The sequence below is a fragment of the Manacus candei genome, unplaced genomic scaffold, assembly GCF_025592945.1.
Source record: "Manacus candei isolate 608988 ecotype Guabito, Panama unplaced genomic scaffold, ASM2559294v1 h1tg000017l, whole genome shotgun sequence".
NCBI classification, from domain to species: domain Eukaryota; kingdom Metazoa; phylum Chordata; class Aves; order Passeriformes; family Pipridae; genus Manacus; species Manacus candei.
In genome coordinates this window covers 10,592,802-10,620,280 of record NW_026138065.1, presented here as the reverse complement: position 1 = coordinate 10,620,280, position 27,479 = coordinate 10,592,802, and the positions used below count along the sequence as shown (strand labels likewise).

General features: G+C 40.2%; 1 protein-coding gene across 5 annotated transcripts in view; it reads left to right on the top strand.

The window, feature by feature from the left end:
- Positions 1-23,955, top strand: part of ZNF318 (zinc finger protein 318) — a 32,193-nt gene extending 8,238 nt beyond the window's left edge. The window contains exons 3-11 of one of the 5 annotated variants that reach the window (XR_007903837.1): positions 2,206-2,839; positions 3,949-5,373; positions 7,787-7,886; positions 8,648-8,934; positions 12,139-12,342; positions 12,818-12,917; positions 13,949-14,067; positions 14,459-19,910; positions 22,450-23,955. Coding sequence is in view for 1 of the 5 variants with exons in the window: in XM_051783020.1 (XP_051638980.1) it covers positions 2,206-2,839; positions 3,949-5,373; positions 7,787-7,886; positions 8,648-8,934; positions 12,139-12,342; positions 12,818-12,917; positions 13,949-14,067; positions 14,459-17,125 (5,536 nt within the window). In the remaining 4 variants the exon portion in view is untranslated. Of the gene's footprint in view, positions 1-2,205; positions 2,840-3,948; positions 5,374-7,786; positions 7,887-8,647; positions 8,935-12,138; positions 12,343-12,817; positions 12,918-13,948; positions 14,068-14,458 lie in introns of all 5 variants that reach the window. The other 4 variants (XR_007903836.1, XR_007903835.1, XR_007903838.1 and 1 more) reach the window with 4 other exon arrangements.
- Positions 23,956-27,479: the final 3,524 nt, after the last annotated feature.

Genomic DNA, 27,479 nt, shown 5'->3' with positions numbered 1-27,479 from the left:
TGCCTGCAGACACTTGGTCTGCATTAAGCTGTGTTCTAAAATAGCATTTTTTGAGCATAATGTCAAAAGTAGCAGTTGGCTTGAGTGTGAACAGCTCATCTGATTTCCTTTTTAAAGACTATGTTAAAATGGAGTCCTGTTGGTTGCTGACAGCAAAATACCATTATTTATTTCTGGTTTTGTGCATGTGAATAAATATGCCAAAAAATCAATTACCTTACACTAGTTGTAGTTCTCTGAGGCATCATGTCCGTGTAGCCTGTAGTCTGTTTTCTTTCTCTGAAACTGTAATTCCAGTAATTCATGGATTTTGGTGAAAGAATTGGGATGGTCACAGTGGTACCACTTTGTATCCTGTCTGCAATAGCCAAGAGTGGACATTACTGGCTGAAAGTATCCAAACCAATTAAGTGACATACCATAGTTCCTGTAGGACAAGTAATCCTTTTTCTCATACCTGTATTTAATATTTGGGGTTTAAACTTGCATCTTAGCTGTTCAGAGCATATTTGGAACATCTTTCTAGTTGTAAATATAGTAGGTTTGCTGTTCCTTTCTTTCCAAAGTATGATTAAATACTCCTTCTGCTTTGTCACTGCAGTCAGAGTATTTGAATTGTAGGTGACAGTTGCCAGGCACGCATTTAAGTAATTTTGTTGGCACAAAAATTAGCTAGAGGTGTATGGTGAAATACATCTGCTACTCCACCAGGTTTGTTCATGCGGCTTGTATAGGTTTAGCAGACTCTCAGAAAAGGTGACAGTGGAAATAGACATACCTTTATGTAGGTTGTGAACAACATTTAAGTATGAAATTTAATTTTAGCTACTTTTTAGATATTTTTTGTGCTTTTGAAGGAGGTGAATATGGGTAGTTGGCTGGAAACTGGAAAGATATCTAATATGGTGGGTAGAGGTGTATGCCAATTTTGCTTTATAAGATGTGTTGGACTCAAAAAGTATCTAATAAATGCTTTGCAGTGATGCAGGTTAGAGATGAAGTGAAATTTTGTGTTGATTTTGTTCTTAAATATGCATGTATAAACTATAAAAATACTGAAGAAAAAAAGCTTGTCTGTGCATATCTGTTACTCCATAGTCTGATTTAAAAACTGGGGCCGTAATTTGTCTGCAGATTTTTTTGAAGGTGTCTTCTGGCATGACTTGATTTGTCTCTCTCAGATCTATGGGAGGACCTTTCTGAGTCAGAGGAGGTGATTTTTGAGGATTCAGGCCATCATACATAGTTTGTCTCAAGTGGATATCTTGATCACTCAGAGAAGCATTTTCTGTCCCATTGTTTTCACTTCAGGAGCACATTTTCTTCCCATTCTTGGAGGATCTTACTGGATTTTGAAATATGAATGAGTAAAATTAGCCAGCAGCTGGTAAATTTAAAGTGGTTTGGTTTGTTTCTGCCTGCTCTAAAGAAGTCCCAGAGAAGTTTTTAGGGGTGGAGAAAAAGGCCTTAGTTAAAACAGTACCCCTAATTGGAGGTGTGTGTAGGAATTGGTCCAAAAGAAAATACTCCCAGAGAAGAAGCTGCTTACTCTAGTGTTGTGCCAGTTGCATGTCCACTGTGTGTAATAATGCAGGGCCTGGCACAAAGGAATGATACTGTAACACTTATTCTCCCTTGTTCATAAATATCAGAAACTGTGCTGCTTTTTGGGTATAGCCATTAATGTGATTAGTGACAGTCCTGTCTACAGATCTGTTGTAAGAGAAAATGTAGCTAGAATTTGTGGTCCTTGTCCACAGCTGAAGATAAAAGGAGGATCTGGCTGCACTTGCCAATGTGAAACTGAATTATATCTTGAATAATTCATATGAAATCTGACCTTGGCATCCTGCTGGGAAAAGTGAGAAAAGGGATTATGGTCTGAAATATGATAGTAAGTTTTTTTAAAAAAATGTGTAGTCTTTCACATTCACAGAAATAAATCCATCCTATCAATTTTTCAAGGCTCTTATTCTGCAGTATGAGTTGAATTGTTCATGCCACTGTGTTTGCAGGTGAACAGTACCGTTAAAAATAAGTCTCCCTCTCTACCTTGCCTTTTACATACATGCAGTGTTGGTTCTGTTTAGTGATGGAGATGTTATTCTGAAACCAATTTGGAAATTTCTTATCCTTGAGTAGGAGTAAGGCTTAATTGACTCTTGGTTCAAGTCCTTACGTTTATTCTGTGCTTATCTTCCACAGGGATGATATGGCTGATGGTCCAATATTCACTAGAGGCCTCACATGCCCTCGAGGCCTTGAGAGATACCCATCGCATGAAGATCAACCCTCAAGTCCCTTCGTTGTGAGGCATGATGAAGACTACCGCAGCCGAGATGTTTTCCTCCACCGTTCAGATTACAGTCCACATTATGGCCGTCGAGAAGAGCTGCCTCGTGGATCTGACAGAGATGGTGACAAACTGAGGAGATCTCCCTACCCACTGAGGCCAGAAGACAGGGGACGAGAAATAAAGCGTCCACGGTACGAAAAGGATGAGAAGATGCATGGTGTGAGTGGAGAGCATCAGGGTTTCTCATCGGGAACGCGGAACTATCGCAGACGAAGCCGCAGCCATAGTAGAAGCCTGAGCCCATCATACCTGAATGAAGAATTCCGAGAGCTTGACCGGGCGAGGAGGAAAAGAGAAGAAGAAGAGCGTAGCAGAAACGTGAATCATGATGTTTCAGGCAGTGGCTATGTGATCCCTGGCTTGACTAACACACTACAGACTTCTGAGCCTCGGTATACATACAGGCCTGAAGAAATCCCACCCATGCCCAAAAAATCCATTTTGAAGAAACGAGTGGAGATGGAAGTAGAGTCTTCTATTCAGGTTTGGTCTCTGTCTGTCTGTCTATATGTTTCTACTTTCCAAAACAGTTACTTTATGATGCAGAATGTTAGTTTGATTTCCAAAACAGAAATCTTTACATTTTCCTGTCTTTAAGAGGACAGTTGTCTTTTTGCAGACCTATACAAGTTAGAATTGCATTAGAAACTTTAATGGTGAAAGCATTTAATCAAGAATCATATATATATAATCTGAGGCAGAATAAAATGTCTTTGTGGAAATTCAACCCAGGATGCTGAGATCTGGGCTAACTTTTATAGAAAAGCGGACACTCCTAGTACCAGAGGCAGTCAGGACATAGATCGGAGCTCTCTGTCTGTCACAGTGTCTCTTTCTTGTTTCGTTATAGACTTAGAGAATGCCTAATGCATCCCCAGTACCTCTGTCTGAGAACATCTTTGGAGTTTCCTTTTTTTCCCCTTTGGACTGTAGGGCTGGGGTCAATCCTACTTAATTTATACCCAACCAATACCAATTGAGTCTCAAAATTAGAACAATGGAAAGATAAGTGGCTGTGACCAGTGTGATAAATTGACTTTTCTAGTGTTTTAACGCATCATTTTGATTTGCCCGTTGTACTGATCAGTGTTGGTTTGACAGTGACATGTTTGTCTCAGGAGTGTTCCAATCCTGAGGATCCCATTCCATGCCTATGATTGGAAACACTATTTACATGCCATTGATTGTGAATATTTGAAGAAGACTGGGAATAACCTCAGTGCAGTTGTTTTTAATGGTATTAAGGTGTTGAAAGCCCGTTCCACTGTGACTAAACTCAAAGCATATCCAAAATTATGTTACAGGGTTTCAATTTAAAAGTTAAAAGTTTTTTGATTGCAAAAAATTTCTGAAATTAAATTGTGATTTTGTGTATTCTCTGAGATAAGCATTGGACATGTCCTTACAGAATCATCAGGCAACTTGTTTAGTAATCTTCTGTTTGTGTTCTCTTTGAACCGTATATTGTCTTTTCTAACTCTTTTATTCAGCTTGAACTCAAGGAGAAATTAACATGTTCCTTTGTTTGTTCTGTGAGGTGCGTAATCACCTCAGAAGGCCTTGAGGTAATTAGTACCTTCTCTCTCTTTCAGCCTGAGAGCTTTTCAAGCAGTCCAGCTCCCAGCAAGGATCTTCCTCTTCTTTCTAGTCAGTCACCTTTGCCCCAGAGCAACAACGTGGCTCCTTTTGCCTCAGAAGTGGAGAACTTTCTCAAACGGTTTAACAAAGACTCTCTTGTGGAGTCTGCAAACAAGGAGTTGTGTGAAGGTTTATATGAGTGGAACCCACTTTCTGGGCCTCCCAAAGACACTTTCACGTTTGAAGAGAAGTTTGGAAGCTTCTTAAGTCACAAAGAGAAGGTAGAAGCCAGATCAGAGCCCACTGATCGCCATACTGACTTCCTGCTACCTCACGAGAGGGCCAGTCAGGATGGCAGTGGTTTCTCCCGAATTCTGGGCATGATGGCTGATTCTGTCAGTGCTCAGGAGAAGAGGAGGCGTAGCTTTCCTGACATTGAGGATGAAGAGAAATTTCTTTATGGTGATGAAGATGAGGAGACCAAAGTTGAACCTCTCCCTGTTCAGAAGCCCCCAGTGAGTTGTGACAATGAGATTATAGTCCAGAAAATGAGCCCACCTCCTTCTCCTGCTCCAGCTGTCAAACTGGATGCTTTAGAAGAACCAAATGCAGAGTATGCAAAGATCCACGACTTACTCAAAACCATTGGGCTTGACATTGGTGTTGCTGAAATTGGAAAACTGGCTGTCCGTACCCAGGAACGCCTTCATGGCAAAAAATTGGCATCTCGTTCTCCAGATCGTCGCTCTTCAGACAGTCGCAGACTGGACCCTTGGGACTTGCGGCGTAGCCGGAGTGACACTCGTTCTCCTGAGTCAGGCCAGCAGCGTTCAGCATCACCTCCAGTCTCTTTTCAGCAGTCCAAAGATGTGTCCTCTCTTCAGAAATCAGAATATACTAAGAACAAGCCAGTGGGACAGGATATACCTCCATGTGCACCAGAACAGCCTCTTCCTTCTGTCTCTCTCATTCCCTCAGTTCCACCAACTCCTCCTAGTTTGCCACCTACACCTACTTCTGTTTCCCAATACCAAATTCCCACCTATTCCCACTACACTCCCACTCAAATGCCCCAAAACTATCCACCTCCCACAATGGCTCCTCCAGGATACGATGCATATGGGCATTATATGGCGTATGCAACTCCTGGCTGGCCCATGTACCCCCCTGCCCAGCAGCCTAATCCTACGCTGCCAGAAGCTCATGGTCTTCTTACGATGGCCATGTCAGCGAACCCCACGCGTCCCAATCTCCGGGTGATTGAGACAGTCTCCTTGGGAAAGGATGTCCCTGATGTAAAAAGAGATGGTTCTGTGCTCGTTCAAGTCCCTACTACTCCTTCTCATTCCAAAGCGCCCCTTCGTCTGTCTTCACACCCTCTCAAAAATACCACAGAAAGGATGTCGGATGAAAAAAATCGGGCGGCTCAAAAGCAGAAGGTATGCTACATATTCTGACACATCAAAATGTGTTGCACTGCATGATGGGTGGGGTGGAAGCTTTTCCTCTTCAGGTGCACCTTTTCTTTTTTTTGTGAGTGGCTCCAGTTTAAAAACAGTTTGACTAAATTTACTTTTGTTAAAGATTTCTAAGCATTTGTCTGTATTAATCTGTGACAATTTAAAAAACGTATTTTAAATCCCTCGAAGTTGTATACCGTGGGCTATGGCAGAACAGATGAAATCAAACATGAAGTTGAAGTTTCTTGAACCAGCCAAAATCCTGCAGAGAAATTACATGGTGGCCACAGCTTGGCTTTATTCCACTGAGCTTTAGATATTGAAATACCTGAAGATATGTAGAGATATATAAATACCTGAAGAGACGGTGAAAAGAAAATGAAACTGGGCTTTTTTCACTTATGTCCAGTGTCAAGACAAGAGGCAATAGGCACAAACTGAAACATAGGAGGCTTCATCTGAACATGGTACATCATACCATGGTTATACCTAAATTAGACATTTTTAAATACATACTAAAAGATATCATAATTCACCATGACATACAGTTTTCACTCTACATTTATATTAATTCTTACAAAAATCACAAAATGAGAAGAACTTAAGGGAAACTGTTCCTTATTTGGAGCATCTGACACCAGTTCAGCTTATGGGTATTAATGTTTTTATGTTCTTGTTACCTTGGTTTGTACAACAATTAGAGAGTAGTGGGACAGAACGTATTTTAAAATAGGAAACTGTAGTTACATAACTGTAAAAGAACTGCAAGATTCCCAGAAGTTGTTTGTGTTTTCAAACTGATGTCCACTCAGTCTTTGTGGTTAAAATAAGGGCATAGAATGATTTGGGTTGGAGAGTACCTTTAAAGATCATTGAGTTACAACCCCCTACCATGGGCAGGGACACCTTCCAGTAGACCAGGTCACTCAAAGCCCCATCCAGTCTGGCTTTGAACACAGGGATGGAGAGTCCACAGCCTCTCTGGGCAATGTGTTCTGGTGCCTCACCACCCTCATTCTAAAAAAAAAATCTTCCTTATATCTAGTTTTAATCTACCCTCCTTTAGTTTAAAACTGTTGCCACTTGTCCTGTCACTACAGGCCTTGGTAAAATAGCTGTCCTCATCTTTTTCCCAAACCCTCTTTCAGTATTGAAAGGCTGCGGTAAGGTCTTCCCAGAGCCTTCTCTTCACTTAAACAAAGTGTTACATCAGCAAATAAGTGAGCTTTTACTGCTTGCAGGAATAATTTCTTCAGCTGAAATTTTGTACTTAATGAAACTTGGTACTTTTGGAAGAGCTCTGTTGGCTAAAGATGTGTCGTTTTCTCCTGCTCTGACACACCCTAGTAGCTCATCTGTGCATCTTGGTAGAACTTCTAGGACTTTGTCTGCACTACAGACATCTTTGGCTTGGGCTTAGTGCACTGGTTTTTTTGCTGGGGTGGCTTGCAGTATAAAAACTTGCATGCTCCAGTTGATGCCCCCATGCTGCAGAAAACCCATAATGAGAGAATGGTGTTTTGGGGATAAAAAAGAATAGCACACAAAAGCTTACTGTGTTTAAGATGTGGCCTAGCTGTGTTGGTAGAACTACTTCCAGGGCTTACTCCAGGAAGGATCCTGCCAACATTTACATTGCCATAGTAGTAGTGGTTGTCTAGTGAAGTCAAAGCCTTGAGCCACTTGTTGTTTGTTCAAGGGAGGAATAAGTAGTAAATTTTAAGAGCACTGTGCAGGTAAAAATTGGGATTTGTCTCTTGAAAAATGGAAGCTGGAAAAGGAATTGAAAGAACTTTTCAGGTTTCATTTTACCATATTACTTTGTTTCCTTCTGTGAGAATCAATGAAAATCAGTGAAACATGGATTTGTGAGCTCCTCATGCCACAGTTTACCTTATTGAGCAAGAAACAAAGTTCATCCTAGTGTTTCATTTCAGACAGTTATGATCAGATTGAAGCAGAAACCTAAACAATAGCTAAAATTGTCCAGAGTCAAAGCAGGAGGCAAGGTGAAGGGCTGTGAAAGCTGATGGAGCATGCTAGCTGTAGAGATCCTACATGAGTTTTGAAGAGCATTGATCTTGCTTTGCTCTCTAGAAGATAGTCAGCTGAGCCTCTGCCTTGGGAAGTGGTGCAACAAACAGACCAGTTTTGGGAAATACACTGCCCAAAAGATAAAAAACTACCTACATAAAGGGCTGAAGCATGACCACACTATATTGTTACCTTCAGATACATATGAAGAGGTGAATTCATTGTATTAAAATACTCAAGAATGTTTTGAGAATAGTGAGCAGTGTTCTGTGTCTGGCAAACTGAGGTCTTGCTGCCATTCTTGCAAGACTGATTAACTTGTGTTGGGAAGAGAAGAACATCCCTTCCAATTTTTTAGGTGATAGAAGAGAGAGAAAAACTGAAGAATGATCGAGAAGCACGGCAGAAGAAGCTTTACTATCTCAAGACTGAACTGGACAGGCTTCGTAAACAGCAAGGTAAAGTGCATAACCGCCCTGCAGCCCATGTATCTTTTTTCCTGATTGGCATGTGACACAAATCCTAGTGCCTTCCAGGAGAAGTGAAGACCAAAATAATAATAGTCTGTAACAGTATTTTCATACTCCTGGCAATGCAAAACTCTTGAGAAAGCAGTGACCTAATTACTATATTAAAATTAATTGTGTCAAAATTTGGCTGTTAAACTGAAGCAAACAGTTGCTCTTGCATCTTCTTTGGTGGCTTGTTAAGTTGAATTGCACTGTGTGCACTTTAGTGCTTTTATATAAGAAATGAGAAATAGTTACTGAAGATGTCATCATGCCTTTTCAATTTCTCATGAATCTTACCTGGAGATGGAAAAGTCCTCTCTAGGCAGAACTAAATTTTTGTCTTTAAAACTTATTTGGTTCTAGTAAACACTAATTTGCCTCACCTTTGGAAAGTGATACTTTCAGGTTAGAATATACAATTTAACTTCTGCTTGTTTTGTCACCCGGGGAAATAGTGATTGTTAAATAGATACTCTTGAGGATTATGGTGCCTCTCTTAGGGTGTATATTAAAGGAGTCCTTTTAGAGGCAGATCATGCAGGTTTAGTGGTGCTGTACCTGAGAGTCACTTCCATCTTTACAACTTCACAGTCAAGATTTAGCTGCAATATTTTATATTAGTATTTTACTTATTGCTGGAATTGTACAGATCTTAAGTCAATTTTTCTGTTGCATTTCTGACTCTTCAACTTCCTTGACTGGCTCAGGAGAGATGTTGAGGAAAAAACGTCGTGAGAAGGATGGACACAAAGACCCCTTGTTGATTGAGGTGAACAGACTACAAGAGAATATTATGAAGGAGATTGCAGAGCTGCATAAAGAATCTGATGCAGCTGACAAGAAGCAGTCTGAACTTGACAAAGTAGCACAAATCTTGGGGATTAACATATTTGAAAAACCCCGGAAACCATCTGTGGAAACTAAAGATTCCTCAGAAAAGAACAGCAAGTCAGAAAATGCAAAAGGTGTGGAGAAAACATCTTCCTCCAACAAGGTAAAGTCTTATGGCTTGTGTCCTAATGATTTTCTCACTAAGAGAAGAGGGAACTGGGGAGACACCTGGTCCCAAACATTTACTGGAGGGTCATTTGATGTCATTTGTTACCACATCTCATACACTGGCTTTGATGGTGATGCAGATGAGAGTCAGTTTATCAGTGTTTATAATTTCCCTTGGAGGTTTGTGCAGTTTAATATCACTTACTGGTTTTGATCTTGGTTTTGCTGAAGCATTGGTTGGATTGAACAGTATCATGAGTGTTTGTAGCTGTTTGGTTTCAATGCCATACCAGGAGGACAGACTTTTCTTTCTGTACAACATTTCTGGCATGGCCTTTCAAGGAGGAGTGCTTGTAGCAGCAAAGCTCTCTGCAAGTTTGGAACATGTTGGTCTTCTCACTGGGTAATGATAGTAACAAATCTCAAGACTTACATATGATTATCAGCTGAACATGATCATTTTGTACATGCTACGTATTCTCTCTTAAGAAATGTCAGTATGCATGATATGATCTCTCTTACACAGTCTGTACTGCTGAGGGCTGGATGTACCAAAACAGCATACTGCATTCCAGAAGAGTTTTTACTTTGGAAGTAGTGTATGATACCAGCATCTGAAAGGTTATGCACATATTCAGAAAATTAATTATCCCGCTTTTCAGATGTTTATTCAAATGCGTAACAGAAATAGCTGATGGGAGATTGTAGATGCATTTTTTGTAGACTTTACTGTATATATTTTTTGCAGAGAGGAAAATGTTAGTAGGGTAAGACTTATAAAAACGACTGAGAGGGCACCTCATCAATGTCTATAAGTATCCAAAGGGAGGGTGCCAAGAGGCTGGAGCCAGGATATGTTCTGTGGTGCCAAGTAATAGGATAAAAAGCAACATGCTTGAAATTAATGCCCAGGAAGTTCCACCTGAACATGAAGAGGAAATTCTTTACTGTGCAGGTGACTGAGCACTGGAACAGATTGCCCAGAGAGGTTGTGGAGTCTCCCTCACTGGAGATATTTAAGAACTGTCTGTATGCAATCCTGTGCCATGTGCTCTAGGATGACCCTGCTGGAGTAGGGAGGTTGGACCAGGTGACCCACTGTGTTCCTTTCCAACATGACCCATTTTGTGATTCTGTATTTCCTGCAAGGTCACTCAAATCTATGTATCCTGTAAACTTATGATTTATGATGGTCTGGTTTAGAGAACTCTAACTAGATATCTTCCATTTAAAGGCTTGCTTTTGTTTTTGATTTTGTTGTTTCTTGAAATATCACTGAAGTTTACTGTCCCCTTACTTTTGCAAATCATTTGCTTCAGTCACCACTTTGTGAAACTAAAGTAGGCAACAATGTCTGTTAAGTCTGACATTGCATCAAGTTATATTGCTTTCTTTTCTTGGGATATGGCATGTGTGAATATACTTTTTATTATTTTCACTTGCATTGTTTGTATTGTCCAAACCCCATAATGACTTGATCTCCTTTTCATAGTTCCTTATTTTAATGTAGAAAATTCTGAGTTCTGGACAGGAATATTTAATATTTTCAGACATATGTAGGCACATAGGGTTCTGCCTTTAATCTCTAAGATTCACCTTGTAATTCTGATTGTTAACTTTTTTTTCATGAAAAGAAAGGTGGTTCAGGCCTGTTGGCACTGAGATCAGTTGACTCTGCCAACCTAAGGGCAAAAGCATCTGCCTTTCTGCTTATTTGCAAGGTACCTTTTGGTCCCTTGCTGTTGAACTTGTGTCTGTGTGTTGTAGTTCCATAGTCGGTGCAGAAGTGCTAAACAGACAGATCACCCTGTCTGGGCTCTAGATAGCAGCAAATTATAAAAGCATCTTTGAGCTCGGGTAAAGCACAAACTGGAGTTAAGAGTTGGCTGTCACCTATCTGTGGGAGAAGCACTGTCTTTTTAAAGTTCTGATTGAGATAATATTTTTATACGATATATTGGGTGGGTGTATGTCTGTAAATAACATTAACATTGATGCTTCTCAGACATCATGAACAGCCTTCTATGCACTTCCTGCAGATCATAAGTTGGTCTCATTGTTTTAGAGAATGTCAGCTTTTCTGTGTTCTGGCAGACAGAATACGTGCAGATATTCACTGGGTCACTGCTACCAAGAATTAGATTGTATTGGGATATCTGTGGAGTGCATAGTGGCCTAGGTGTCTCTTCATTTCTTGATTTACAATGTATATTGTGTGGGGTGGTGGTAAGGAATTTCAAGTAAGGCAGATGTTATTTAACAATTTTGAATCCACTTAAGTAAATTTGTTCAACACTGATAGTGAATAACTTGGAAATCATGCAACCAACTCAAGTCTGCTAAGTTAACATGCTGTTCTTTCCAGACTGCCATGCAGGTTAAAATGATAACATGATGGGCTTTCAGCCATTGAAAATATAACTCAAAACTCAAAATACATCTAGTACTAACATAATCTAAATTAGCAGGGCTTATTTGTGATCTGTTTCAGGGAACGTCGGTTTTTCTGCAATTGTTAGTTTAGTATTAATTTTGGCTAGAGTCCTGAAATGTCTGTATATCACTGTATGGTGTCTTTCTGTACAGATGTAAGTGCAAACATCACATGTTTAAATCACGAGATCCTTCACCTTATTATGCTTAGGTAATTAACAAAATACCATCTTTCTATTATTACTAAACAACGAGTCTTCTGGAGAATTCAGGAACACTCAAATAATCCAATAAAGCTGATTGAGTTAAATGCTTTCAGTCAACTAATTTTTACTTCGTTTTCCATTCTGCTTTCATCCAAGCTACTGTTACAGTAACTTCTGAATGCTTTTAAGGGAACCATTTTAGATCTTCTGGGCACTGTTTGGCTAGTACAGTAAATTGGAACTATTCAGATCGTTATGTGAAACCAATAAAATGGGAAGGGTGCATGCCATAGGGAATTTGTTCATTTTGGTTCCTTGATTACCTACAACCGTCCAGCATTACATCTGGGAGTCTTATTGGAAACTCTTCACTGCAGCCACGCAGCATCTTAATCGGCAATACCAGCTCTCTGAAACAGTGGAATTAGCCTGGGCGCTGAAAAGGTGATATATTTTTTTTTTGTGTGTGTGTTTGGCTTCTGCTGGAGGCAGGTTCTGAGTTCTAGAGCATTATGTCTGTCCTGCCTTGTCTTAGAGAAGTTTCCTTTTGTTCAATTTAGGAATCAAAAACTACTAATGAAAAATCCAGAGGTAGAAGCCCGAAGCCAGCAGAATCCTCTTCACAGTCCTCCAAACATCCTTTCCAGTTGGCCAATATTTATGAATATTATGATGCAGGGAACCACTGGTGCAAAGACTGCAATACCATCTGCGGGACCATGTTTGACTTTTTCACACACATGCATAATAAGAAACACAGACAGGTATGTTGCAGGCTTCCTTCACTAAGTGCATTTCATGTTGCTGTAAATATTAACACTAAAACATACATCACAGAACTACATTTTACAAGAGAACCTGAAGTAGTTATAAAGAACCCAAGAAGTTGCTTATCAAATTCTTTTCCCCTAATATTGGACTTGAGCAGTTGTACAGCTACCAGTGTGTTCCAACTAGTGTAAATGGGGCCTGTGTTCAGTTTTCCCAGATTTGCCACTTGTGTTTCATATGTTTACCTGTTCTTTGCGATCATTTACATTGTATGCTTTTCACAGGTTATTTTGTCATTGTAACTTGCAAAATGGGAGGGGAAGGAGAGGAAAACTAATTCCTGTAAATATTTGCACATTGATTTTAATGTTCAGTGTTCTAAAAGGATGTTAAAAAGGAAAAAGACAAGTGTACTTGCCTTGCTAATGTAATACATGAGCCTATATACCTCTGTCACTGTGCAAATAGACCCTGGATCCTTACAACAGACCTTGGGCTTCGAAGACCCAGAGTGAGACCAAACAAGACTCCATAAAACGCATCGATAAGATAACGGTTCCTGCCAAAGGTATGTTAGTTTTTATTAACTTGGGTATCATCCCTCTTTGACCTCCAGCAGGTTCCAGTTGCTCTGAGAAAGGCATTTCAAACCTTTACCTTGGCATAGGAGCACATATAGATACTGTATTATTAGATAAAAGGCAAATTAATTAATTTCCTGGTTTTTCTTGTGGAAAAGGTCATGAAGAAGGAGTATAGGAAAATATAGTGTGGTGCCTTCTTTTCTCTTTAAAGTTTAGTTTTATATTTTGAATACCACGTGACTTTTTCAGTCTCCACTGTAGTTCTGAAGTGATTTTTGCTAACATGTTAGAATTCAGAGCATGACCACAAGAGTTTGCCATGTTTGGGCAGATCTCGTGCAGTACTCCACATAGTCTTGCAAATAGACTCTTCTGTTCAGTGCATTTTTAGCAGAGCTTGCCCTGAAAAAGGACTAATGAGTACTTGGTGTAGTGTGGGTACAGAAAATCTGAGAAAGTCATATGGGAGGAGCTGTAAGGGGTTTGAAAATTAATGCAAGATTTAAAATCTGAATGTCTAAATAGGCCTGCCAGTGATCAATCTCATTTTAATTATCTGTTGGGTACTTGTAGTAGTGCCTACTAAAGAAGAATGTGCAGCGTGTTAGATAACTGTAGCTGCTTCTGTAGGCATAAGTCTTGCTGCACTTCAAAGAAAATACTCATATTCTTTTTATAAACCAGGTGTTTAGTATTTGAGCAGACTATACCACAAAGATGGAAAATAGATCAAGACTGTAGGAAATCTTGACCTGCTTGAACAGTGGATTGCCTTAATATGGATAGAGAGCACCTAAATAATTTCTTGAACCATAGTAACGCAACTTCTTCAGATGTTTGTTCCTGGTAGTGATGGTTCCTATACTGTAACTATCCAGGAGAGCAACATTAACTGTTCCAAAAAGAACATTGCTGGAGATTTTGCTGTTGTTCTTTGATATATTTATCTGACTTTGTTAAGAGCTTGGCATTTATTGAGTTTTGTTTCTCTGATAATTTTCTTTGGCCTTTTCAGGCTCTGAGTTTCTGATTCCCATCACTGGATATTATTGCCAGCTCTGTCATGAATTTTTTGGAGATCAAATCTCAGCAGAGCAGCACGTGAAAAGTCATCCCCACAATGAGAAATATAAGGTTGGTAACTGGTGTACCAGGAGCAAGACATTCCCTATGGTAGCTTCTACTTGTTCCATCTTCCTTTCCTGAAGAATGACATTTAACTCCTTGGAGTATATGTATTTGGTTATCTTCACTACATTCTACTAAACTAAATAAACAGAGCTTCTCACTACATCACTACATAGAGGCTAATCTTTTATCTGCCTGAGGCTGAAACGGTGTCTTCTGTAGAGTGACAGCTCTGCTGCAAGCACAGAATGTGGAGTTTGTAGCACCTCAGTTTCTTGATAGGAAGAAGTCTCTTGTCTCTTAGCACTCACTGAACAAGTCAAAACTGTCAGAGCTGAATTTATTTATTTATTTTTCATGGAAACAGTGGCTAAAATTGTGCTGTTTATTCCCACAGAAATACATAGATGAAAACCCACTCTATGAAGAGAGGAGAAATCTAGACCGTCAAGCTGGATTGGCTGTAGTTCTGGAAACAGAGCGCAGACGGCAAAATGAGCTGAAGAGGAAACTAGTTGAGAAACAGAAAGAAGAGAAGGATGAGAAAAACCCAAAAATAGTAAAGAAAGAGGAAGTAAAGAGCAACCCAGAGTTTGGAGAAGGGAGTAATGAAACTCAAGGCAAAACAGATTCTTCTGGGCGCAAAATGGGTATCATGGTTAAGCTAAAGAAGGAAGAGAAGACAGAGGAGAAAAAAGAAGAAAAGAAAGAGGAATATAGAAAGGAATCACCAAGCCAGACTTCATTTGGGAAATTCAGCTGGAAAAAGACTGAGAGAGAGGATAAAACCCCAGGAGCAGCTATTCCAAAGGAGGAGAATACAGAAGGAAACAAAGAGGAGAACAAGTGTCAGTCTGTGAAATCCCATATCAAGCCCATTGAAATCAAGCTGTCTGGGAAAACCGTTATTCCACACACTAGCCCATGGATACCAGTTGTTTCCACACCAACATCAGCAAAAGTTTTACCCAATCTACCAGTCCCCACCATGATTTTCAGGAAGTCTAATACTGCAACAGTTAGTAAACCAGCACCTCTGAACACCTTTTTATCCATAAAATCCTCTGGAGCTACCACCAAACCACTGCCAGTGGTAAAAGAAACGAATGCAGATCTTCTATTGCCTCCGGATATCATCTCAAAAGCTTTTGGAGGAGAAGAAGTAATTTTAAAAGGGACAGAGGAGGATTTGAAAGCAGCAGAAAAAACTGAATCTTCTCAGACTTCAGATAGACTACCTCCACAACCTCCTCCACCAGCAGTCCAGCAGGCAGCTCTCATCCCTGCAGATGAAGTAGCTCCAGGTGTGTCTGAAAGTGAACAGACAATGCTGGCAATGCCTGTGAGACCACCACCACCTTCAACTGCTTTCAGTGAGCAGGCAAAAAAGATAGAAAAACGAAATTCTTGCTTGGCCACAGCCAATGCTAAAGATCTCTATGATATTTTCTACAGTAGTGGTGGAAAGGGTTCAGCTGACAATAAGCTTGCAAGTTCTGCACTTCCAAATGGAGAAAACCCTAACCTAACAAAACCTGCAGACTTATCTGCAAACCCTAGAACAAACAGTAGCTCATCCTCCTTGAAAGAGGATTCTCAGAATGTGGATTTCTCACAGTGTAGTAATCAAGTAACAGGGAGTTTGGTTCCTGGTGAGAATCAGGCTGAAATGAACAAGAAACCACTTCAGCCGCACCTCTCAGAAATATCTGTCACAGAATTGCCAGAAATAAAAACACTTTCTGGTATCCAGATGCCTGTAGAAATTGGACTTGTTGATGCAAGTGGAGAGCAGGCAGGCAGTCAGGAATTTTGTGATGTACAGAAAACTGAGGTCCAAGAGAAAGTTGGACAGGAGGATGGAAATAAAACTGCAGTTACAAACATAAATGTTCCTAGTACCTTGGAGAAAGATGCAAAGATGAAGGACTGGGAGGTAAAAGCAGTAAAGCCTAAGCATAGCTTACAGCCAAAGACTTTTTTGCCTGAAATACAGAATGAAATTCAAAATTTGGGGAATTCTCATTTGGTAGAGGAAAAGTTAAATGATAACTGTAGAACTTGCTCAGAATCTGATAGTCCAAACTTGCTCTGGGACGCTTCCAGAACTAGTAATGGAAAAGAACAGGCCATCACAACCCAATCTTGTTCTAAAAGTGGTGGGGATCTATCAGATACTCCAAATGCAGAGATAAAATCTGGTTTTAATGAAGTTAGTGCTTCAGAATTTCAAAACCGGAGGCAGGAAGTTGAATGCTTAGTCAATACCTGCTCAAATATTGTTCACCTCAGATCCAATCTAGAATTAGTAGCTGAAAATGAAAAAAAGTCATCAGAACACACTGGATCTGATGCAAGATCAGATAATTTTTTTATCAAGAGATCATCAGGAGATGTGAAACACATTAAAACTCCCTCACAGAAAGCAGAACTTGAGTTCAAAAGCACTGATTTCAGTTTGGGAGACAGTAAGGTAAAACAGGAATGCTTCAGCATCCATACAGCAGGACTTTTAAATGAGAATACAGAGGAAGTCACAGAACTAGAAACTGTTGCATCTGTTAGGCTGGAGTGCAGTAGACATAAAAAGCTGGGCATTGAAAAAACAGTGAATGAAACAGAGATTACTGATTTTGTTACATTGACTTCTGACAGTCGGGAAGATAAATTTTGCACACAGATTTCTCAAAAAGCTCTACTGCAGCCTGGATCACAGACCTCAAATAGTGACACTACAGAGGTGGTCATGCCAGTTCTAGAAATGCAGGGCATTTCTCCCACATCTGAGATACCTCTGCAAGTGGAGGAGAGCAAAACTGGCACTGTTGAAATGCTGTCACGGAGTTGTGACGGAGGCAGCACAGAAAGTCAGTCTTCTGGGTGCATGGAAACTTTCATTCCTGGGCTCAAAGAAACACATGGAAAGGTTGGTGGCTCAGGAGACAAGGGAGGATGCACTATCCAGAGCAAGAAGACTGAGCAATCAGAAGCTGCTGACTGTAGTTTGGAAGCTACAACACATTCAGGAATTTCTGAAAGTGTAGCAGAAAGCCCAGTGGGTTGAAGTAAACCCAGTCAGTCCCAATATTTGAGGAGCCAGAGCTGGGATTATGTATATGTTTTTTGTTTGTTTTTTTTTTTGTTCCAGTTGAGAGTTTTGGGTGTATTTTGCATTCTGTGGTAGGACTTGGCTAAAGTGAAATTTAGATCATCAGAGGGCAGAACATACTTTATTCTGTACATAACTAATTATGTAAAATGTTTTTTCATGTGAATTTTTTTGCCAGTTTCTTTTCTACACTCTGCTATTAAAATGGAATCTCGTTTATAATGCGTGCGTCTTTGTTCTTTATTTTGGGGGCTTTTATTCTTTGACCGTTCCTGGATGATTTCCAGCTCACCCTGTTTGTGTCAGTAGCATCATGAGTAGCCCAGCTGCTGGGACAAGCTCAAGAACAGCAATTTAGAACTTGAGGAAATGGAGACTTGCAGAAGAGCTAAAACTGAAAATTTCTTTGAACTGCAGTGTCTGGGTTTGTTTACTTTGTTTTTTAAAATGCAAGAATGTGATTAGAGTTGATTTTGTTGTTTGTTTATCTGTCTCTGTGAATTGTAATTACTGTTGTATTACATCTGTACTTAAGCTGTTTCACTGTATTGTATAAGCACATGTGTGGATGCCACTTCACTAAGCAAGGGGAGAAAATCTGTTCGACTGGCTTTTGGAGAAGAAGACTAATCGGTAAGGCTCTGTGGCCTGACACCTGGACCAGACAAATTGAGGTCACTTACATGATTTGAAATGGGCTTGCTTTTGTTCTATTGTGATCCAGTAACTATTTGTGTTAAATCATTTAGCAGCTGACCAGCTCTGAAGAAGTAGAAGATCAGAACCCTGGTATCAGGAATTGGACTCGCTTCATGTGATACAGACACATGCATGCCTACCCTGAATGGTCCTTGAGCTCTCAAAAGCTCTAGTGTGATGGTTCTCATTTGTATAGCTTGTTAAAGACTAAAGTATTAAATGTGTTTGCTTGGATATATACAACATTTTTATTTGTAAATTGTTTAAAAAATAAACATATGGAGGTCAACAAGGCTTTCTTCTTGTTTTTCTTTTTTTTCTTATAGGAAAGTGTTTTATTTCAATTAGTTTCTAACTCCTGTAGTAGTTGATAAAATTGAGAAATTGTAGAGGGTGAAGATACTCCACAATTAGCCTGCTCAGTAAAAAACCAATTTGTTCCCAGCTAAAGTCAATGGAAGAACTACTTTCAACATCATTTGAAGTAGAAGTTTGTTTGAAGTCCTGAACACTATGCAAAGCTTGAGGTGGGGTGTCAGGCGAGGACCCCAGCAGAGCTCACATTTCCGTAATTAGTACCTGCATGTGGACTGCCTGAGGGAGCAAAATCACCATTTTTCTTCGGTTTCCATGACTATGTGTGAAGAAGGTATGAGCCATTTTTCAGAGTCATTATGGTGGTTTTCGTACTAGAAATGTAAGAACTGTCTAAGCAGAATTTGGAAATCTATTATAAATGGTCAAGTCAACAGTAAAAAAGTAATTAAGAAGGGAAGAGAGTTTTGAGAAAGTCTGGTTTTATGATGTTAAGCAGTTACTGCATTGATATAAGAAATCTTTTTTAGTCTCGTTGCACTACTTTCATCAGATAACTATTTGCTGTCAACAAAGAGAGCAAGGTTTGACATACTTCGATAGCTTTAAAATGGAATTGTTAAGTGAGAGAGTGCTTAAATCCTGGTTTATAAAAAAGTCCTTTGTAGTTATTTCTTGGTTTTCTTCTGTATTTTTTTATTATATACCTGAGTTTATTTGTTGACATTTGACAGCTAAATTTTCCCTTCCTATTTTCTTTTCATTCTGTTCAGTGAAGTGTCTCGTCCCTTGTAAATTCACAGAGGAAGGGGGGAACTGATTTTCTTACTTGCCTTGTTATTGAGGGATATCAGTGCAGGGAAAGGAGATATTAAAGGGAAGGCTGAATTTTTCTACAATTCTTCTTTTTACCTGGTGCTGTTCTGGAACACACAAATGCTTTCTGGTTAGTTTCCTTTTGCAGGTTGGTTTTCATGAAGGTCTCAGTGCATGCAATGGCAAACAAGTAATTTGGACAATCATGTCCTTCAGACAACCTTACTCAGTGCTGTGTTATCTGTGTGGGACGTACTCTTAATTAACCTTATTTTGGAGGAAAGGACAATATAAATCTATTATCCTTGTTCTGTTCTCTCCTACAGTTGATTCTACAAGTAGTGGTGGTGGTCAGTGCTGAACCTGGCTGGCCAAGAATTGAGAGGAGCTAGCAGCAAGGGCAAGCAAGAGCTTTGCAAAGGAGAAATTGGGAATTGTTACCTCGTATTTGTCTAAAGCTTTCCAGGATGTGAACCTTCCTCTGGTATAAATTAAATAGTACTTCTTTTCATGCCCTTTATTCATATAATTGTTCTATCCTTGAATGAAAATCGGGCTCTTTATTCCTTGAAGGAAGGTTAATTTGGTCTTTTTTGAGGAAGAAGTAAAAGGTACTCCTTGAACCAGTAATGGACAGGAACAGGTGGTGTAGGTGATGACATCTAGGCAGACTGGCAGACAGAGGCATTAACACTGTAATTTCATGAAATGGCATATATTTTTATTTATGTATTTTTTCTTTCCTTTTTTTTTCTTCTTTTTTTTTTTCCTGTGGTTTCCAGAGGCATGCAGTAAATGATTTATCCACTGTACTGATCCCCTGTGCTGGCAGAGCTGTAGCATAGTGCACTGACTGGGAAGCCTAATTTCTAGGCTGGCCTTGGACTCTTCCAGATCCTCAGGAGGAGGGGTGAGTTAATGGGGTTTTACTTGTGTGTTTGAATGGTACAATACAGCATTACCTCTCCTTCCTGACCCAGTTCTCTAAAAACTGCATAAAGCATAAGAAAATACCATTCTCCTGGTTTTTTGAAAGCTGCTGATAGGAAGGAAACAATCATAATTTGAATGTTTCTATCTTTACACTACTTCGAACCATACACAAATACCTAGTAAATTCAAAAGACAACTCTGAGCCTTCATTTGATGCTTCAGCCTTTAGTTTGCCATGATGGAGGCTGGCACAAATGCCTTTCTCCTGGATAAAATTTGTTCCAAAACCAAGCTTGATGAAGAAGCAGTGGAAGAAGAGCCATAGAAAAGCTGCTGGCATCCTGTCAAACTGTTGTAAGTCCAGGTGGGTTTTTAATACTACTTCCACTTTCTTTGAACAGGCATTTGGAAAGGAGAAGCAGCCTTCATATATTTACAAAAGTAATGTTTTCGATAAATACAGTCAGTTTTTTGTCTGGAGTAGTCTCTTGGGCAGGTGAGTCTTGCTTCTAGCTCGCTGGAATCGTGTCATTGACTGAGGTTTAACTGAGCAACAGAAAGGGTTTGGGGGGGGGGATTGTTTGTTTGTTTTAGAATTTTAAATGGCATGTGAGCAGGGAAGAAATGCATAAACCATCATTCTCTTAGTAATTTTTTTTCTGAATGTATTTTTGTCATAGTGGTAAAAAGTACAAGTAGTAGATGAAGATATAAGGTCTCTGCCATTTGGCAGTTATCCCAGGATCGCCATCCCTGGAAGTGTTCAAAAGACACGTGGATGTGGTACTTGGGGACATGGTATAATGGTGAACACAGCAGTGCTGCATTAACGGTTGGACTCAATGATCTTGGAGGTCTTTTCCAACTTTAATGATTCTACAATTTCTTTATTCTTGCCAAGGAAATAAACACCCAATTCTTATCTAAGAGAAGCTTCACAGAGAACTTTAATTTCGCTCATGGAAACAGTAGGAAAAGGTGGCAAAGGCCAATTATTTTTTTTATCCTGGTAAACCCCAAACAGTTTTCAGAAATAGCTACTGGAAGTAAGTAATGATAACAGAAGTCTTGTTAAAGAAAACCCAAACACTAACATCTACCAAACTAGTGCAACCCAAAGCATGACAAAACTGTATTTCTTTAGTGCAAAGGGCAGAAGAAATCACATGAGACAGGTTTTTATGGGGTGCTTGATGTGTTGTTTTATTACTCTGAACATTACAGAAACGTAATGGGATCAAAATCACTCTCTGAGACAGAATTCAGTCCCCTTCTGCCTGCTGCAGGGTTAAGTGCACACAGCCTACGTGCCGCCACTGTGGGAGTATAAAGCAGCCATAAAATTTATTTTACTAGACTCCTCTGCCTCCGTCTAGCATGAAGAAGAGAGATACGCAGGTTATGGTTGCTGGACTGTCCTTTCTACCACCTGTTTTCAGCCAGTAGGGAGGTATTCATGGTTGTAACTAACTTGAGCAAAACAATGTAGCTGTGGACTGTTCTATTCTGCCCTGGAGCAGAAATCCGAGGCTCCATATTTAGAATTAGTTTCTGGGGTTTGTTTTCTGATCCCACCTCCACCTCTTCTTGGGCTGTCTTGCTTGCAATGAGAAGGCTGATTACCATATGTTAGCAGTTCTAGGCTCGGGTAAAATGAGTCAAGCTGCTGTTACAATTCCCATGAAGTTGTCCATCAACTGGGGATGCAGAGAGCAGACCCATTAGAATTGTTCAGGCAGGTGGTGGAGAACAGTTGAATACCTGCAGGAAATAAAACCTGAATTCAGAGCTCCTTCGAGGGAAACAGCATTCCCTTTTCCAGCAGCCTAACTGAAGAATCTTCATTTTACAGACAGCAAAGCACACACAAGAGGTAATGTTCTCAGTTTTTAATCAAAAAGAATTTTTCTCCAAGAAACTGCTTTTATGGGAGAGTTTCAGCCAGAACCTACAAATCATTGGGGATACCAGCCTGTTTAATTTGCATACAAACTTTAGATGAATGTAGAAACAGTAAGTCTTTAGGAGCCATGGTAGCTGTGAAGAATATGAAAAGCCCTGTAACAGCTATCTGGTAAAGAAATGGTAGGCATAGTCCTCATATCAGTACTCATGTTACAGTGTATTCATGTCCTGTCAAGAGATGAAAAAATGAAATTAAATGTAAATGCCAAATAATTAGATGAGAGAAGGACTCATAACAAGGCACCTACACGATGGGTATTTAGACATGCTTGATTAGTGGGAAAAAGAAAGAACAAAGTCAATTAGCAAAGGAATATCAGTTACTGCATTTTCTCCTAAGAACTGAAGGCTTAATGCAATTAAACCCATTTAAGATGGTGCTTTCCCAGGTATTGTTTAAACTTCATGTCCTTTGCCAGTTAGTTTCACACATATTTTTTTACCAAGTGTATGAGAGAGGTTCAAAATTAGTATATCTCTGTTGTGTCTTTAGACATACTGTCCAAGATAGGATTACAAAAGTAATTCACACATGTATTTTATGTATTCAGTGCAATGAAGTCACGTTATGGATTCAGTTTGGCTGGGTGAAAAAAAATCCCATATCTGCATTTGCTGTAGTATTTCATCATTCACATTGGATCTGTCTGGCATTTGAAATAAGATACAGGCATGGACAACCTGCTTCAAGCTGTCTACAATGTCTACAGAAGAAAGATCATCCAGGATACTAAATGACCCGTAATTATTTCTCCAAGAGTTGAATTTGTGCTTCAGAATGCAAGAAAGGCTTACAAGTTGAAAGTTTTAGTCCAAGTTTTTAAGATGAAACCCTCTGCTTTATATGGTTAGAATTGTAGACCAAAGCATCAAATACATTGCTTTTAGTTATTCTACTTCTTACAAATCCTTTCTCCCAGTGAGCTTCCTACATACACAGTATGTTCAATGACAGCTGTTTTCATTTTGTATTAAGCTTATGTTACAACCCGCCCCTGAAGGCAGAGTAGCTGAGGTTCTTGTTAATAATAGATCCCTTGGGGTGGGTTAGAGCAAAATGACTGGTGTTTATAAATATATATATATGGCAGGTTTATTTCAGGACATTTTGGTTGCAATGGAAAGGAAGTATGTAACTGTTTTGGTTATTATCTGTAGAAATGTAGCAATATAGAAGCATAAAATTAACACTTAAATTGTATGAGGAAATGAAAGGATAGGTGGAAGGCCTCAGAAATGCATCTGGGGGTGCTTCAGGGGTCTTCGATGGTTTATGACACCTTCTAAGACATGACAGCTGCCTCTCACGTCAGCTAGTTATGGCTCATGAGAGGAGGGATGAATACCTTCAAGCCTACATGTGAATGTAAATGTCCTGATACCTCCCCATCTATCCCACCTCCACAGGGTCTGCTTCTCATCAGCCTTCTCCCTTATCTGGCTCAACACCCAGCTTGTAGCCTCCGGTTGTGGGTGTGCACCCCCTCTGCACCTGGGCTGTTACCTTGCAGAGAGCCAGCAAAGCAGCTGCTTTTGCAAATGGCCATTAACATTTTGGTCTCTCACTGCTTGCCAAATTTCTTCCAGAAAGCTTTTGATGTAGAGGGAGGGAAGTAAGTAAAAGATTAAAAGGGCCTCAGATTTGGGAATGTAACAGTTGAACCTGACAAATGCTCAGCAAACTGAGCATGGATTTTAGGATGAACATAAGAGTTTGCTGTAAAAAGCCCATTGTCTTTGCTGGCTTTTGATTACTTTCCACAGGAGCTAAGAAAATGTTATCTGAAATTGCTGGACTTCGGTAAACCTGTTCTGAGAAGGTGAGTGCAGATTTGCATGACTGGAATGGTATCTTTTCCCCTTTGGTATGAGGGCACGTTCTTTTCATTATTATTAATGTGATTAATCAGTGAGGCTTTTTCTATATTCTTACTGGTTAAACCTGCTGTTCACGGGTATGTCTGTAATTTAAGCTTTTTTGCCAGCATCCAAGAAGACTCTGTATGTGTGGACTCCTTTATCTTGATTAAACAGTGTTATTTTAAAAACAAACATTAAACTTTTATGAAATAACACTGATTCCTGAGTGCTGTTTGTTTAAAAATTATTTTCTAAATAGAATTAAAAAAGTACAGGCTACTTTCAGGTATTAATAGTGGCAAAAGAGGGCGCTGGATTCTGAGGTTTCTTGATTCCTGGGGCTTTTATGTCCCTGCAGTAATGTCACTTTGTCACTTGGAAGAGCTGCTTAAATTAGGGAAAAAGGCTTTTTAAAGCTCCTGTCTCTATACTTAATTTGGAATCTTCTAGCTATTTTTAAACTCAGCTACCGTGTTAAATTATTCATGCAAACTTTTTTGTTATGTGTTCACAGAAATGTCTTGTTGATTCTTTCTGCAAGTATTTCACCTGAAGGGAGATGGTGCTGTGTTTCACTAACAAAAAATGTCCTGACAGCAGCTGCCAAACACAAAAAAGAATAAAGACAAACAACAGACAGCCTGCTTTTTTGTGCAGAGATTTATCATAACTGTTTATTATTCTAGAAAATAACGTGTGAGAGATTGCTTTACTGTATGGGTCATCCTGCTTTATATATGATGAAAAAACACAAACTAGTTTGTTGCTGCTGCTCAGGGACTAACACTTTAGAAATATTTATTTTCTCCACACAATGCTAACATGTTTCCTAGCAGTGCTGCCTGGTAAGTCGTACCCGTCAGGATAATCTTAAGTATTGAATTGTCAGCTCTGAGCATGTTGTTGTGTTGTAGATCATCTCCCTTTCTCCTCACTTAATTTGCTCCTGCAGAGGCTGACTAGTAAACTAATTACCATAGCCATACTGACATCCTTTGGCTGATAGAGGTGTAATCCAGGGATGGATTCAAACATTGTGTCTAGAAGGGACAACCTGTACTTTAATTGTATTCGAAACATCAGAGTAGCAGATATCCAGCTACTCTAGAAAATACAGTAAGCATGCATTTCTGCTGATAAGTCATTCAGGAACTTGGTACAGTATAGCTGGTGAAATAATTAACTGCCACACAAAGGCTGCATTTTAACCATGTTCCTCAGCAGAAATTACCTCCTGCCTGCAGGAGATGCTAAACCTGGTAGCCTGACAGCTATGAAGCTGCCTGCATCTCCATCTCCTCAGGTCCAGCCAGTGTCAAGGCTGAGTGTGTACTCCCAGTAGTCACACACACAAACATGTCTGGGTGTATGCACATGGCCAGCCACACAGATGAACACACATACAACCAGAAAACAGCACTTCTAAAAATGGAAACAGGATCAATGCCATAATCATGTTTCCCCCTCTGGAATGAAAGTCTGTCATGGACCATACATCATGACAAACAACAGAGGTCCCCTGAGTGCTGCTGGCACTCAGACCTGCTTGCACCCACAGACACAGGCACACACAGACTATGGATCTCTTCAACAACTGGCCTTAGACAGTCCACCCTTTAAACTGGTCCCGGTGCCCTCTCATCTCTACTGGGGCAGAACCTTACAGCACAGCAGTAAGGACTTAGGAGTTTGGAGAGCTGAAAGTAGTCAGAAGCTGGAAGAGTATTAAGGGAAGTGTCCTATGCCATTGTCCTGCTCTTGATCTTCTGTGGTACCTGCTTTTAGTTATACTACCAACAGGCTACTCAGAGCATGGTCTGACCCGGAACTGACGTTCCTACACACCTGGCAAATACAGGTGTATGTCTGGCAGCATACACCTGGTCTTTTAGCTGCAACGCAGTGGCTGGATTCTGCTGCATCCAAGCACTCTGAAAAAGCTACAGCATCCTCAGAGAAATCAATAAAAAAATTGATTTTGGTGATTAGCAGCACTTCAACATGCACACTCTGCACCTTGTAACACTCCAGTGTGTTTCATGCTTTTCCACAAGTGCAAATTTCAGGATGCCTCTGTCATAGGGATTTTTGACAAGCACAGAGCAAAGAGGCAAGACCTGAGGTGGGGTGGTGTAAACACTGAAAATAATTTGGCTGTAATGAAATAAAGCCTGCCTTAAGGTTGTCTTTGGCCAGGTTTCCTATGGAAGTGAGGTTTAAACCATCAGGGGGTGTATGTCTTCAAACTCAGTGACCTGGGCAAGTTCAACAAGCTTCCTCCACACAGGCAGCAGGTTCTTCTGGTGCAGAGGGGCTGCAACCTTATGCTTTATTAGATGTGAGAGAATCTGCTCAGGAGGAAGTCTCCTTTATGTTCAGTCAGAGCTCACATCATCCCACACACCAAAACCAGTCAATCACGAAAGGCAAATACACAGGAAACCAATTGTCTTTGTTAAATGACAGCTGGCATCCAAGCAGTGGAGCACCTCACATCTCTCAGAATAAATACTTCTGGGCTGTGGAGCCTCAGGCCACACATAGGCTGCCAACTTCCTTAACCTGTGTCTCACAGCGTGAGAGCACCTGACCAATATCCACCACACACATCCATATTCCTCCAGGGCTAAGGGGGCCAGAAGGGGTTTACAGTGGTCCACTCCTGAATGGAGAGGACAGCAGCAGCCTGGGCTGGTTTGCTTCTTCCCATAGGGGAAATTGGTGTTACATGGCTTTCTCAGTGCTGGCACAGTGTAGGGAGTCATGTATGGCTCCAGCCAGGACAATGCTATGAAGCTGCCTGAGGAACACATGGACTCCCAGACCTACAGCTCCCTGTGAGTGAGATGGGGAAGTAGCTGTAGCAAACTCAAACCAGGGAGAGAACAAATATGAGGAGAGCTGAGCTCAGTTCTGCAGGTTGACAAGTCTGCAGAGCTTTGTGTAGCACATGGAAATCTACCCCAGTTACAGCTCTGGTGTAAGCCAACAGCCTGAGTGGCTGCTGCTCCCAGAAGTAACCATTCTAGAGACTTCTGTGATGTCATTGCACAATAGCAAACTGCTTGGGACAGTATTACTTTGTTCAAGTAGCACTTGTATGCCAAACAAAAAACTAACTGTCCAATGTTCAGATGGATTTCCTCTGGAAGGGCCAGGATGCTGTACAGTTGCCATTCACACCTCTCATGCCTCCAAAATCTGGGTGATGAAAAACCCTACAGAGATAGGAAAAGAAAAAGTCACAACTGATGAGACACAGAATGACAAAACAAAGCTCTCTTCCCTGTCCTTAGGAGAAAATTGTAGCTGCCTGCTCCAGGTTAGCATCACACCTCCAGTTGTTCTCCCCAGCCACAAGATCCATATCGTTTTAAAGAGACTGCTGGTTCCCACAGCACAGAAAGGACAATAATGCAGTTGCAGAACTAAGTGATGCAAACGGGAGAAGATGCCTTCCAAATTGTCCCTACCATGCAGTGTTGGCACAACTGAATGAAAGAGAGAAATCTATTTATTTCTTTCAGAAGGCAGATGTCATTAGCTGAGTGCCAAGATGAATACAAACCTTATCCCTTGCCTATGCTTATCTGAATCATCTGAGTAGTGTCAATATGGTGTTTACCTGCAGTAAATGTAGATGACAGCAAATGTTCCCTTGAAATTAGCACAAAATCCTCACTTCTCAACACGTGCAGATTCAGGAGTGGACACAGAAACA